The 12,800-nt window shown below is 45.3% G+C and overlaps 1 protein-coding gene across 1 annotated transcript in view; it reads left to right on the top strand.

Moving 5' to 3' along the window:
* The first annotated feature begins 317 nt into the window (after nt 1-317).
* The window catches only part of POLR1A (RNA polymerase I subunit A), a 76,181-nt gene continuing 63,698 nt past the window's right edge, over nt 318-12,800 (top strand). The window contains exons 1-6 of the mRNA XM_024743882.1: nt 318-466; nt 7,151-7,355; nt 8,687-8,836; nt 10,253-10,360; nt 11,905-11,990; nt 12,367-12,470. Of these exons, the coding sequence (XP_024599650.1) occupies nt 390-466; nt 7,151-7,355; nt 8,687-8,836; nt 10,253-10,360; nt 11,905-11,990; nt 12,367-12,470 (730 nt within the window). The 5' untranslated portion in view covers nt 318-389. The remainder of the gene's footprint in view (nt 467-7,150; nt 7,356-8,686; nt 8,837-10,252; nt 10,361-11,904; nt 11,991-12,366; nt 12,471-12,800) is intronic.

The following is a 12,800-nucleotide window of genomic DNA, read 5'->3' as shown; positions in this document are numbered from 1 at the left end:
TAGCTCGGCTATTGGCTGAGACGGAACAAGACGAAAGCAATCATAACATAGGAGGTTACAGTCCCATGGTTTGAAAGAATTTCCTTCGGAAGTTAAAGGCTCAGTACACCTCATTTGCCTCAAAGATATTTCCTAAAATATTATTTTAATGTCTTATATGTATTCGATTATTTTCAAAATAAAAGGGCGAGTGAGAGTCGTGAAATTATTTCCTTCCCCCCCTAGATCGGAAATGTTATCGTCCACGTAAATCTTCCCGCGAGCCTTTCTCGCGCGCGCAAGCGCAGTTTAAATCACATGGTGGCTGCGGGCCGGAGGCGGCGTTAGAAATATACCCGTGGTGACTGGAATTTCTCTCTGGGTGTCAGAGCTCAGAACTGACCTGGAGGATGTTGGGATCAAAGAACATGCCCTGGCGGCGGCTGCAGGGCATTTCTTTCGGGATGTATTCGGCCGAAGAGCTCAAGTAAGGAGTTGGTGGGAAGCGTGCAGAGCTTCTTGGGGTCGGGGCCACAAACTACCGTTTCCAGAAGGTCTGGCGCCCAATTTCTCCTCAGAGTCCATGGCTGTCTGGCGCATGGCCTGCTGGGACCCGTAGTTCCAAGCACTGCCTAGAACCCAGTGGGGCTGGGGAAGAGTTTGCCCTTGGGAAGGTGGGGGTACCCAGGTTGCAGCGTTATCATCCGCCAGTCTCCTCGTTAATTAGCCTGCGTTTGTGTAGTTACTATAATGTCTCTGACGTGGTTTATTAAGCTCATGGTTAGTCTCCTCTTGTCTATAAAATGATGATCGTTCGAGACTCAATTCATGACAACTTCTCCTTGCTAGGACCGCTTATATTCTCTGCCTAATTACTAAATCAAAGCGGCCCTCTTCAGTCCTCATTTTGATCACCGTAGCATTTGACAGTCTTTCTCTTTTCCAGCACCTTATTTATTGTTTTCAGGTTCTTTTATTTCTGTAACAAGTACTACTTCTTTCTTCCCTTTATCAACCCGCAAACATTTATCCATCATCCAGTTTTTGCCAGGCACTAAGCTAAGCATTCAGGACACATTGGTGAACAAGGTCCTTGCATTCGTGGTTTATATTCGAATTCGTCTCAGGCTACTTAACTGATTCCTCTTTTACTTAAATCTTGCTGTTCCTTGAGATTCTATTCTGGTCATACATGCTGCTTTTCTTGTCCTACATGTCCTCCCTAGACAATTTCACCACTTTCCTGAGTGATACTCTCAAATTTAAATCTCCAGACCAATTTTCGTTTCCTGATTCTTCAGACTCATTTTTTTCAGCTGTTTTTTGGACATCTCTATTTGAATTTCACACCGAGTTCTTAAACTCCTATACCAAAAACTCAACAACTACTTCCCCTAAAGGGAGAGGGAACTTGCCCCTCCAAAGTGGTGTACCTAGTCTAGTGCAAAATGGTCAATATTTTGTGACAGGACAAATATTCTAGATCTATTTCTCCTGACATCTCATTTACTTATTGGGCTCTTACTGTGTGTCACCTACGTGTCTATTCGTTCTATAACCTCCTTTCAACACTACTGTTACTATCTTAGATCATACCCTTATCCCTTGTTTGAATTGTCTGTTTCTTCCGCCTCCCCCACGCTTACACCAGTCCAGTGCATGCTCTACATTGCTGTTAAAATTATTCTTCCAAAGTGCAGATGTGATCATGCTACTCTCACCCTTAAACCCCTCCAGAGGCTTTCCATTTCCCTCAGGTAAATGATAGTTTCTTAGCTTAGCCTACAAGTTTACCCATGATCAGGCCAATGCTGATTTTTGCTAAAGCATCATCCCTTCGCCAGCCCTACTAAACCACTTGCACATTCCATAAAGTGCCATCAGGTTTCAACGTCTGGGCCTTACCTCAAGCTATTTCCTCTGCATGCATTGTCCTCTCTGCCAGAGGGATCTACTTCTCTGCTCTTGCCCCCAACCCCCAGCAGACACCTGGAGAGCATCTCTCCCCCTCTTAAGGCTCAGCTCAACCTCCCTCATTTTCTGAGGTCTTTCCACACCTAGTACAGCTGTCTATTATGGTGCCTCAGTTCCTTCTTTTGCTTGTTTATATTTCTGCCTCTCTCCACTAGCCTTGAGCTTCCTCATTCCTTTCTTTTATCCTCAACTCTGGTCGAATGACTGGATGAATAAACTGAGCTACAACGGTATGCTGGCCCAGAAATGTCAATTATACCATCACTAGCCATACATACTATTTCATCCGAAAGCAAAAGAATTGAATTTTTACAGGTTAATTGTGGAGTTTTTAGACAGGGAAGTGCATAAGCAAGTTTATACCCATTACTAGCACTGTAGACCTATTTGAGTCTGGGGTTGGCAATCAATCATTATGCTACCTTTTATTGTGTTAAGTTCTAGTAGCTTCCTAGGTCACTTGGAGTAAAAGCCAAGTCCTTAAAATGCCTTGGAAAGGTCATTCTGGCCCTTGCTACTTCTCCAAACTTACCTCTGTACTCACCCTGGCCTCCTTGCTGTTCCCGGAGCACCATAGTCACACATCCACCTCAGAGCCTTTGCACTCCCTGCTTCTTCCTCCTGTAAAGGTGACCGCATGGCTCACGCCCCCATCTCCTTCAGGCTTTTGTTCAGTATAACCTTCTCAATAGGGGTTCCCCCAGCCACTGGCCCACTCTATTGTCCTTCCCCTTTTCTGCTTTACTTTTTTCATAGAATGTTCTGCCATCCAATAGACTGTGTGCTTATTTATCTTGGCTTTTGTCTGCCTGCCTTCAATAGGATGTAAGGCCCATGAGCACAGGGATTCTGATCTGTTTTTCCAGCATCTAAAGGTGTGTCTGGCACATAATAAGCACTCAGTAGATATTTGTTAAGTGCACTCATGGGTGGATGGGGGAGCTATCTGTTCAGCGCTTGGTACTACCAGTCCTTACTGCAACCATTCGTGTTGGTGTCTGCAGTTACAGGAGAGGAAATTCCTGTCCAGCAAATAAAATGACTCTCTAGGAGGCAGCAAAGGTCATCCTCAAACCCAAGTTTGCTAGTCTTAAACTTTTTTCTCTCCAGTGGAATCCTTGCTGATTGCTCTTCCCATTGCATCCCATTCCTGCAATGATCAGAGGAGTTTTCTCCTCCTCCCCAGCTAGAGAGAGGAACTTTGCTCCTTACCACATAGAAAGACTTAGGATGAAGATTAAAAAAAAATACATTCAGTTTTGGATGTGAGCTATTTGTGTTGCCTTGACAAGCAAAGGACACAGTTCTTCTGCCAATTGACACAGGTGTGTGCCGGCCCCACCTGCCTACTCTTTTTCCATCACTGTAGGCTCCAGGCAAGGGAAGTGAAGTACCAACTTACAGAACATGATAGAAAGAGGATCTAGTGGTACAAGTCTTTGCACCCAGACCTAATTAATTTGTGTTTGCCTTATGCAATAAATGTTTTCCTTGTTTTTTTTTTTTTTGCGGTACACGGGCCTCTCACTGCTGTGGCCTCTCCCATTGCGGAGCACAGGCTCCGGACGCGCAGACTCAACGGCCGTGGCTCACGGGCTGTGGGATCTTCCCGGATCGGGGCACGAACCCATGTCCCCTGCGTCGGCAGGTGGACTCAACCACTGCACCACCAGGGAAGCCCCCAATTAAGTTTTAGAGCTTAGTGTAAAATGAATGAGAAGGAAATGTAGATGAATATTTATCCAACTTCGAAGGAGAAAGACTTAGCCCAAAGGTAGTGGAAGAAAGCAGCAGTGAGTTTAACTCATTAAAAAATTTTAAATTATGCAAACAATATCATGAAGAAAGTGAAAAGATGAGTCGGAAGAAATATCTGCAAATCATGTATCTGACAAAGGACTTGTATACTGAGTATACAAAGCACTCTTACAACTCAATAATAAAACAGCAAACAACCCAATTACAAAACAGGTAAAGGATTTGAATAGACATTTCTCCAAAGAGGATATATAGATGGCCAGTAGGTACACAAAGATGTGCTCAACCTCATTAGTTATCAAAACCACAGTGAGACTATGTCACACGCACTAGGATGGCTAGAATCAAAAAGTCAGATCATAAAATGTGTTGGCAAGAATGTGGAGAAGTTAGAGCCTTGGTGTATTGCTGGTGGGACTGTAAAATGGTACAGCCGCTTTGGAAAACAGTCTGGCAGTTCCTCAAAAAGGTAAACGTAGAGTTACCATATGACTCAGCACTTTTATTCCTAGGTATATATCCATGAGAAACGAAAAAAATATATTCACACAGAAACTTGTGTACAGGACTTCCCTGGTGGCGCAGTGGTTAAGAATCCACCTGCCAACGCAGGGGACACGGGTTCAAGCCCTGGTCTGGGAAGATCCCACACGCCACGGAGCAACTAAGCCCATGTGCCACAACTACTGAGCCTGCGCTCTAGAGCCCGTGCGCCACAACTACTGAGCCTGTGTTCTAGAGCCGGTGTGCCCCAACTGCTGAGCCTACATGCCACATCTACTGAAGCCTGCGTGTCTAGAGCCCATGCTCTGCAACAAGAGAAGCCACCGCAGTCAGTCCGCACACTACAATGAAGAGTAGCCCCTGCTCACCGCAACTAGAGGAAACCTGCACGCAGAAACGAAGACTCAACGCAGACAAAAATAAAAATTAATTAATTAATTAATTAAAAAAAGAGTACCCAGGAAATTTCCAATGCATTTGTAATTAAAAAAAAAAAAACTTGGATGCAAATGTTCCTGTCAGCATTATTTATAGTAGCCAAAGTATAAAACTAACCCAATAAAATATGGTGTATCCATGCAATGGAATATTTTTTGGCTATAAAAAAATGAAATACAGATACAGGCTGCAACATGGATGAACCTTGAAAACATGCGAGGTAAAAGAAGCCTGCTATAAGAGACCACATAGCATGTCCAGATGGACAAGTCTCTGGAGGCAAAAAGTAGATTCGTCATTGCATAGGACTGTGAGGGAGGTAGAGACAGATGGAGAGTGACTGCTAGGGTTTCCTTTACTGGGGAGGAAAATGATATTGTGGTGATGGTTGCACAGCTCTGTGGATATACTAAAAAACACGGAACGTATACTTCAAATGGACGAATTGTATGGTACATGAGTTACAGCTCAACAAAGCTGTTCGAAGAATTTATAAACTTTCGCCTGTGAAAAATGACGAAAGACATCACAAGCTAGGAAAGTATTTGCCACCAAAAAAGGTTAATGTCCTCATATGTAAGTAGCTCATGTAGACAATAATAAAAAAAGTTAAGATTTTAACTTAAAAATGAGTTAAATCTTATTTTTTTAGTTAAGTAAAGGACCAAAATGGCCTTTAAAACCAAACATAATAAAAAGATTAATTAACGTGACAGCGAAGGGGGTGGGTGGGATGCTGATTCACTTTGCTGTACAGTAGAAAGTAATGCAACATTGTAAAGTAACTATACTCCAATAAAAATTTAAAAAAATTTTTTTGAAAAGATATATCCTAATTTCTGTTAAAAAAAAATTTAACATCACAGTGGGTAGCATTTTTTCACCTTAAATTTGGAAAGTTTTTAAGTGCTAAGACTCAGTGCTGGTTAGGACAGACAGACAATCTACTTATTGTTAGCCCATCTTTTCTGGAATGCAATATGGCAGAATATATCAAGAGCTTCAAAACAGTTTGCCCTGGGACTTCCCTGGCAGTCCAGTGGTTAGGACTCCAAGCTTCCACTGTAGGGGCCCTGGGTTCAATTCCTGGTCGGGGAACTAAGATCCTGCAAGTCATGCAGGAGGCCAGAAAACAAAACAAAACAGTTTGTCCCCTTTGATTCAAGGATTTCCCTTCACCGAGGAACTAATTATATTTTTAGGAAATAGTTAAAAGTTTGAATGATGCTACGCAAAAATCTTTATGCAGATAGGTGGCATGAGCTTACTTATAGTGGAGTTTGGCTAAATGAATTATATTAATTGACATATAATGAAAGATTTGGTGATTCTTTATTTTTGGCTGCGTTGGGTCTTCGCTGTGGCGTGCAGGCTTCTCATTGCATTGGCTTCTCTTGCTACGGAGCTCGGGCTGTAGGCATGCGGGCTTCAGTAGTTGTGGCTCACGGGCTCTAGAGTGCAGGCTCAGTAGTTGTAGCACATGGGCTTAGTTGCCCCGCGGCATGTGGGATCTTCCCAGACCAGGGCTCGAACCCGTGTCCCCTGCATTAGCAGGTGGATTCTTAACCACTCCGCCACCAGGGAAGTCCCTGGTAGTTCTTAATTACAGAATCTTTCCAAAGAATTTTTAGTGACCTGAAGACACTTAAATGCTCAATGAAAATGACAAAGGCAATGCTAGAAATGGCAAATGATCCCAGTTACAGTTTTTAAAAATGTATCCATAGAAAGAAGTCTGTTAGCGGTTTTCTCTACATTGTGAGATTTGGATTTCATTATCTTTTTTTTCTAATTTACAAAAAAAAAAAGTTTAAAAGCAAACTTGGCATGAACGTAATTTTGGTAAAAGTAGTTAGGTGTCCTAGGGGAGCCTGCTTTCAACCAAACATAAAATACTGCAATGAAACCTTTAGTAAAGCAGGTTATAGTTCTCAAAGGTTTGCATATTTATGTTTAACTTTTCTCAATTCACTATTCCTACATACTGGGATTATTCCCTTTCTTGAACTCTGTGGGTTTGGGGTTAGGTCTGGTCCATATCTCACCACACCCCCACCATTCTGGGCTTGGTCACCTGAATTAAATCACTAACCACTCTGAGCCTGTTTCCTCTTCTGAAAAACGCATATAGTGATGCCCATCTCAGAGGGTTCAAGTGAGACTAAATGCTGCTTATGACGCGTTTGGCGTGTAAGTTGGTACTTCTTTGTATAAAGTCGGCCAGTGTGTTTGGTTAGCGCAAGATTTGCACTAAATCTGGGTTTTAAAGATGTTACCACTCACTGCTCTTCGTTCAGCAAATATTCATTGAGCACTTGTTGAGCTGGGCTAAGTGCTGAGCTGCAGTGGGGAGCAAGGCAGACACCGAGTCTGCCCTCTGGAGCCGTCTGCACGTCTGAAGACACAGACATTAAACCATCCCTTTGTAAGTGCCGAAGAGGAAATGTCCTAGAAGTTGGGTAACCTTGTCTCACCTGGTATTTTTTTATCTCCCTAGGAAATTAAGTGTTAAGTCCATTACAAACCCTCGGTACCTAGATAGCCTGGGGAACCCGTCGGTGAACGGCCTGTACGATCTAGCTCTGGGCCCCGCAGACTCCAAAGAGGTGTGCTCCACCTGCGTGCAGGACTTCAGCAACTGCTCCGGGCACCTGGGCCACATCGAGCTCCCGCTCACTGTGTACAACCCTCTCCTCTTTGAGGTACGTTCTGGCCTGGGCTACCCTGGCCGCGTGGGTCTCAGGGTGCGGGTGAGATATGTGAGTGCCACCCCTCTGCCTGGGGCAGGTGTCTCAGGAGGTCAGCTCCTGACACTTTGAGTGAAAGTGCTCTTTACTTGGCAATTTAAAACCTTGAGGAGCGAAATTCAGTACATTCAGCTTGGCCTCGAGCCCTACCTAAAGGAACTTCAGTTTGATTCCCATTGAGAAGAGCCACAGCTGGATTCTGTTTACACAGAGGGGAAAGTGTTCAGATCCGTTCCTAGACCTTTTGTTCTAAGGGCTTTATGTCTTTCAGAAATGTGGGTGGGCCTTCCCTGGCAATAGAGGACTTTGGAATTCTCCAGGCCTCCCTGAGCCCTTCAGGTGGATTTGTTGGCTCTTGCTTAGTGGCAGGAAGAGCAGAGCTCCAGAAGGCCCAGCACTGAGCTGAGAATGAAGTTACCGTTCAGTCCTACTTTGAACACTTTGGGCTTCTTACGTCAGTTAACCCAGCCTTCAGGATTTGTACATGGACATGATTTTTGTCTGTGAATCGTATTAGGGGAAGAGAATTGTCTTAGTTAAATACTAAACATTTGAAACATTATTTTAAATGAAACTTTTTTTTTTTTTTTTGGCGGTACGCGGGCCTCTCACTATTGTGGCCTCTCCCGTTGAGGAGCACAGACTCAGCAGCCATGGCTCACGGGCCTAGCCACTCCGTGGCATGTGGGACCTTCCCGGACCGGGGCACGAACCCGTGTCCCCTGCATCGGCAGGCGGACTCTCAACCACTGCGCCACCAGGGAAGCCCTAAATGAAACATTCTAATTAAACGTTTTCAATAGTTAGGACTTCCCCGGTGGTCCAGTGGGTAAGACTCCACATTCCCAATGCAGGGGGCCCCGGTTTGAACCCTGGTCGAGGAACTAGATCACACATGCTGTAACTAAACATGAAGCAGTGAAGATCCCACCTGCCACTAAGACCTGGTGTAGCCTAAATAAATAAATATTTTTTTTAAAGTTTTCAGTATTTAAGTGAGTACTAAATCTAGTATTTAAATAAAATAAAGGTAGTTCCCAACCTCAGACCCAAAGTAAACTTCTAGTGTTAATGGATTAAAATGAAGCCGTAAGAGAACACATAGAGGAATATTTATCGAGTTCTTATGGTGAAAAAGGGCTTTCCAGGTACATAGGGTGAAGTAGAATTCTTAAAGGAGTAAACTGACAACATAGAAACAAAAATCGTAAGTATTTAACGTTGAAAATCACTTTGACTGCTATGTCACGTTCTAATATCCTGTCTCTCTTATTCCCTCTCTTCAGAAACTCTACCTGCTGCTCCGGGGTTCCTGTTTAAACTGTCACATGCTGACTTGCCCCCGGGCTGTGATTCACCTGCTGCTCTGCCAGCTGAGAGTTCTGGAAGTCGGGGCCCTACAAGCAGTGTACGAGCTGGAGAGAATTCAGTACAGGGTAAGTGGGTAGTGGCTGTCGTGGCAATCAGACAAGCCAGAGTGGGGGGTACAAGAGCTATTTGTGTGTGGCCCCTAAGAACAGCAGAATGCTTGAGCTTTAAGGCTTGTGACTGGGTACAAATAGCTAGGTGTGAAAACATGAAGCCATAAGAATAATTAAAGGACTTCCCTGGTGGCAGAGTGGTTAAGAATCTGCCTGCCAATGCAGGAGACATGGGTTCGAGCCTTGGTCCGGGAAGATCCCACATGCCGCGGAGCAACTAAGCCCGTGTGCCACAACTACTGAGTCTGCGCTCTAGAGCCCATGTGCCACCAGTACTGAAGCCCTCATGCCCAGAGCCTGTGCTCTGCAACAAGAGAAGCCACCGCAATGAGAAGCCCACACACCGCAGTGAAGAGTAGCCCCCACTGGCCGCAACTAGAGAAAGCCTGCGCGCAGCAGTGAAGACCCAACACAGCCATAAATAAATAAGTTTTTTAAAGAAGATTGTCCTAGTCTCCAGGAACTCCCTCTCTTTATCCTCCTTGTGTGCTTATTTCTGACAGTTTGTCATTGTACTTAGCAAATTCTTTGTAGGAATAATTTGAGGTCTGGGATGCTGGCTGCCTTCCTCCAGAGAGGGTTCTTATTGCTTTTGCCATATGCTTGGTGGCCTGGGACAATCGTCATCCATGTTCAAGGCTGGACTGCACTGCAGGCTATGGGAAGCCAGGTGGTTCTGTTCCAGGGCTGGTCTAGTTCCCAAGGACATAGCCCTTAAAGTCCCCAGCCTCCTGTGTTTGTGGGGTGCGATGTGGCAGGAAGATATCCTGTTAGATTCCTGTCCTTGCACTAACTCTAAGCTTTCATTTCTCTCCGCTTGATCATTTAAGACCTTCAAAATGAAAAGTTCAAAATTTTTGGATTGTAGAATGTTTCCAAGGCCAGGCTAACGTGTTGTGCAGCTCCAGGGAGCATCACCAGTCTGTCAGCATCTTCCCCGGAGGGACATAACTACCCTGAGGGTTGCCCCAGAGCTGTGCACTGCGGCATCCTCACCTCAGAGCAGCCACGGCCCCTGTGCTCTTTGACCTGGATTCCCATTTTCCCTTCCGTTTGGCCTTTGTTATCCCTCACTGTCCTGTCAGTTCTTCCGAGCTTTACATTTTTTAAAATATTTTATCCTGTCTTGGTTCTTTTCGGTTTGGTCTGAATAATCTAGCTGACCACTACTGGAAGCAGAATAGTCTAAATTTTTATTTTATTTTTTTAACAGCAGTGTGGCCAAACTTCTGAAAATGCACCACAGCAGCCATGAGGTTTCTTTCTCTCCCCTCAAACGAAACTCTCCCGTCCTTGGAGAGGCTGCCCCGGCTGCTGCTTATCATACACTTGCTTTACTTTGATCATACAGTTTTTTTCTTTGTTTTCCAGTTTCTGGAAGAAAATGCTGATCCTACTGCCTTCGAAATTCAGGAAGAGTTAGAACGATATACAACCAAAATCCTACAGAACAACCTCCTGGGAGCCCACGGCGCACGTGTGAGTTATGCTATCTCTCTGTTTCCCAAACACTCGGTTTTTAGCATAATTATCCCAGTTGCCTCCGCACTGCACTGTCTTTTGCGTATCCTTTAGCTTCCCAAAGTTTGAATCCGAGCTCTGCCTCTCGTGAGGCCTCTGACCTTGTAAGTTACATAACCATCCCTGAGCCACTGGGTCCTCATCTTTGATGCCTGCCTGCAGGAGAAGGTTAGGTGGAATTAGTGGCTTGGGTACAGCATCCAGTGAGGCTTATGCTCTGGCTTGCAGTCTCACCTGGAGAATAAGGCCCACACCCTGTGCTGCTTTCTCCTTCCAACACTGCTAAATGACTGCTGCCTCCCTGTCCCCCCGTCACACCTGTGTAAGTGTTAATTTGTTCAGGGAATGAGTTGTCTAGGTAATCAACCTGCAGGGCTCATCTTGAGATCTGATTCACCTCATGCCCAAGTTTCACACCAGAGATTCTGATTTAATTGGTCTAGGGTAGGGCCCCAGGGGAGGGTACAAAAGCCCCCTGGGTGGGTCTCATTTGCAGCCAGTTCAGAACCACTAGTGTAGCTTAACTGTGGATGTGCCTTCCCTCGGAACTTTGAGGTCCATTCAGGGGAGGCAGCAGCTGCATCCAGAGGGGTTTCTTTTTTTCTTTTTAACATTTATGTATTTATTTGGCTGTGCCAGGTCTTAGTTGAGGCATGCGGGATCATCGTAGTGGCATGTGGGATCTTTAGTTGTGGCATGCAGGATCTTTAGTTGCGGCATGCAGAGTCTTAGTTGTGGCATGCAAACTCGTAGTCGCGGCGTGTGGGATCTAGATCCCTGGCCAGGAATCAAACCCGGGCCCCCCGCATTGGGAGCGTGGAACCTTAGCCACTGGACCACCAGGGAAGTCCCCAGAGAGGTTTGTTTTATTTATTTATTTTTAATTTATTTATTTTTTACTTTTGGCTGTGTTGGGTCTTTGTCGCTGCACGTGGGCCCCCTCCAGTTGCGGCGAGTGAGGGCCACTCTTCGTTGCGGTGCGTGGGCTTCTCATTGCAGTGGCTTCTCCTGCTGCGGAGCACGGGCTCCAGGCACGCAGGCTCTAGAGCGCAGGCTCAGCAGTTGTGGCGCACGGGCTTAGTTGCTCCGCAGCATGTGGGATCCTCCCGGACCAGGGCTCAAACCTGTGTCCCCTGCACTGGCAGGCAGATTCCCAACCACTGTGTCACCAGGGAAGTCCAGATTTGTTTTGAATTAAAGTAGCATTTATTGATCCTTGCTGTATTCCAAGCCCCCCTCCCCACTGCATTCATGATGTCTTTATCTTAGTAACAGCTTGGTAAGGTGGTTATTATTCTCATTCCCATATTATGAATGAGGAAACTTAAGGAAAGAAGTCGCTCAGTGATTGGTAGCGTTTGGCTATATTAGGGTTCTGTGGGAAATTTTAAGAAAGGGGTGGCTTCCTCTGGTTTTTCAAAAAAAGGTGAAAACCACAAAATGAATACCTACTGGATTGTCATCAGAATGGCACTCTGAGTTTCCTTGCTTTTTTTTAATAGGTAAAAAATGTCTGTGAGAGCAGAAGCAAACTTATTGCTTTCTTCTGGAAGGCACATATGACTGCTAAGCGATGTCCCCACTGCAAGTGAGTACCTTCCCCTCTATTGTTTTTTTAAATTTTATTAAAGTATAGTTGATTTACAATGTTGTATAAACTGCTGTATAGCAAAGTGATTCAGTTATATATATTCCTTTCCATATTTTTTCCATTATGGTTTATCACAGGTTATTGAATATAGTTCCCTGTGCTGTTTACCCATCCTATACATAATAGTTTGCATCTGCTAATCCCAAACTTCCCATCCTTCCCTCCCCCGCCTGCCATTCCCCTTGGCAACCACAAGCCTGTTCTCTATATCTGTGAATCTGCTTCTGTTTCACAGATACGTTCATTTGTGTCGTATTTTAGATTTCACATTGTTTGGTTTTTTTTCTCTCCTCAAAACTGTCCTCATGTCTAGAACCGGGCGGTCAGTTGTCCGAAAGGAGCACAACAGCAAACTGACAATCACGTATCCAGCCATGGTGCACAGGAAAGCTGACCAGAAGGACACTGAGCCCCAGGGTAAGCAGGCCGGGCCCCAGGAGGCCCTCGGCATGTCTTTCACGTGTGACCATCAGACGTGTCCCGAGCCTTGGGGATCCCTGGTCCTCCACACCACGTGTTTCTCAGCTGCGCGTTTGTGGTGGACCAGCAGATGGTAGGTGTCCAGGCTCTAGGGCCAGTGGGCATCCTGGCGAGCTCCCAGCCCCGGCCTCTCGTGCAGAACTGACGGCAGGGCTGCAGGGCGAGGCAGCTGCTCACAGGCTGAATGACGCGCCTCTTGCCACAGGTGGTTGGTTTTCTGAAAGATTTTTGAGAAAGAAGTTAAGAAATTTACCTGGCAAATATTTC

This window comes from Neophocaena asiaeorientalis, unplaced genomic scaffold (genome assembly GCF_003031525.2).
Source record: "Neophocaena asiaeorientalis asiaeorientalis breed wild unplaced genomic scaffold, Neophocaena_asiaeorientalis_V1.1 scaffold114, whole genome shotgun sequence".
Classification (NCBI taxonomy): Eukaryota; Metazoa; Chordata; class Mammalia; order Artiodactyla; family Phocoenidae; genus Neophocaena; species Neophocaena asiaeorientalis.
This window is presented reverse-complemented; position numbering and strand designations above follow the sequence as displayed.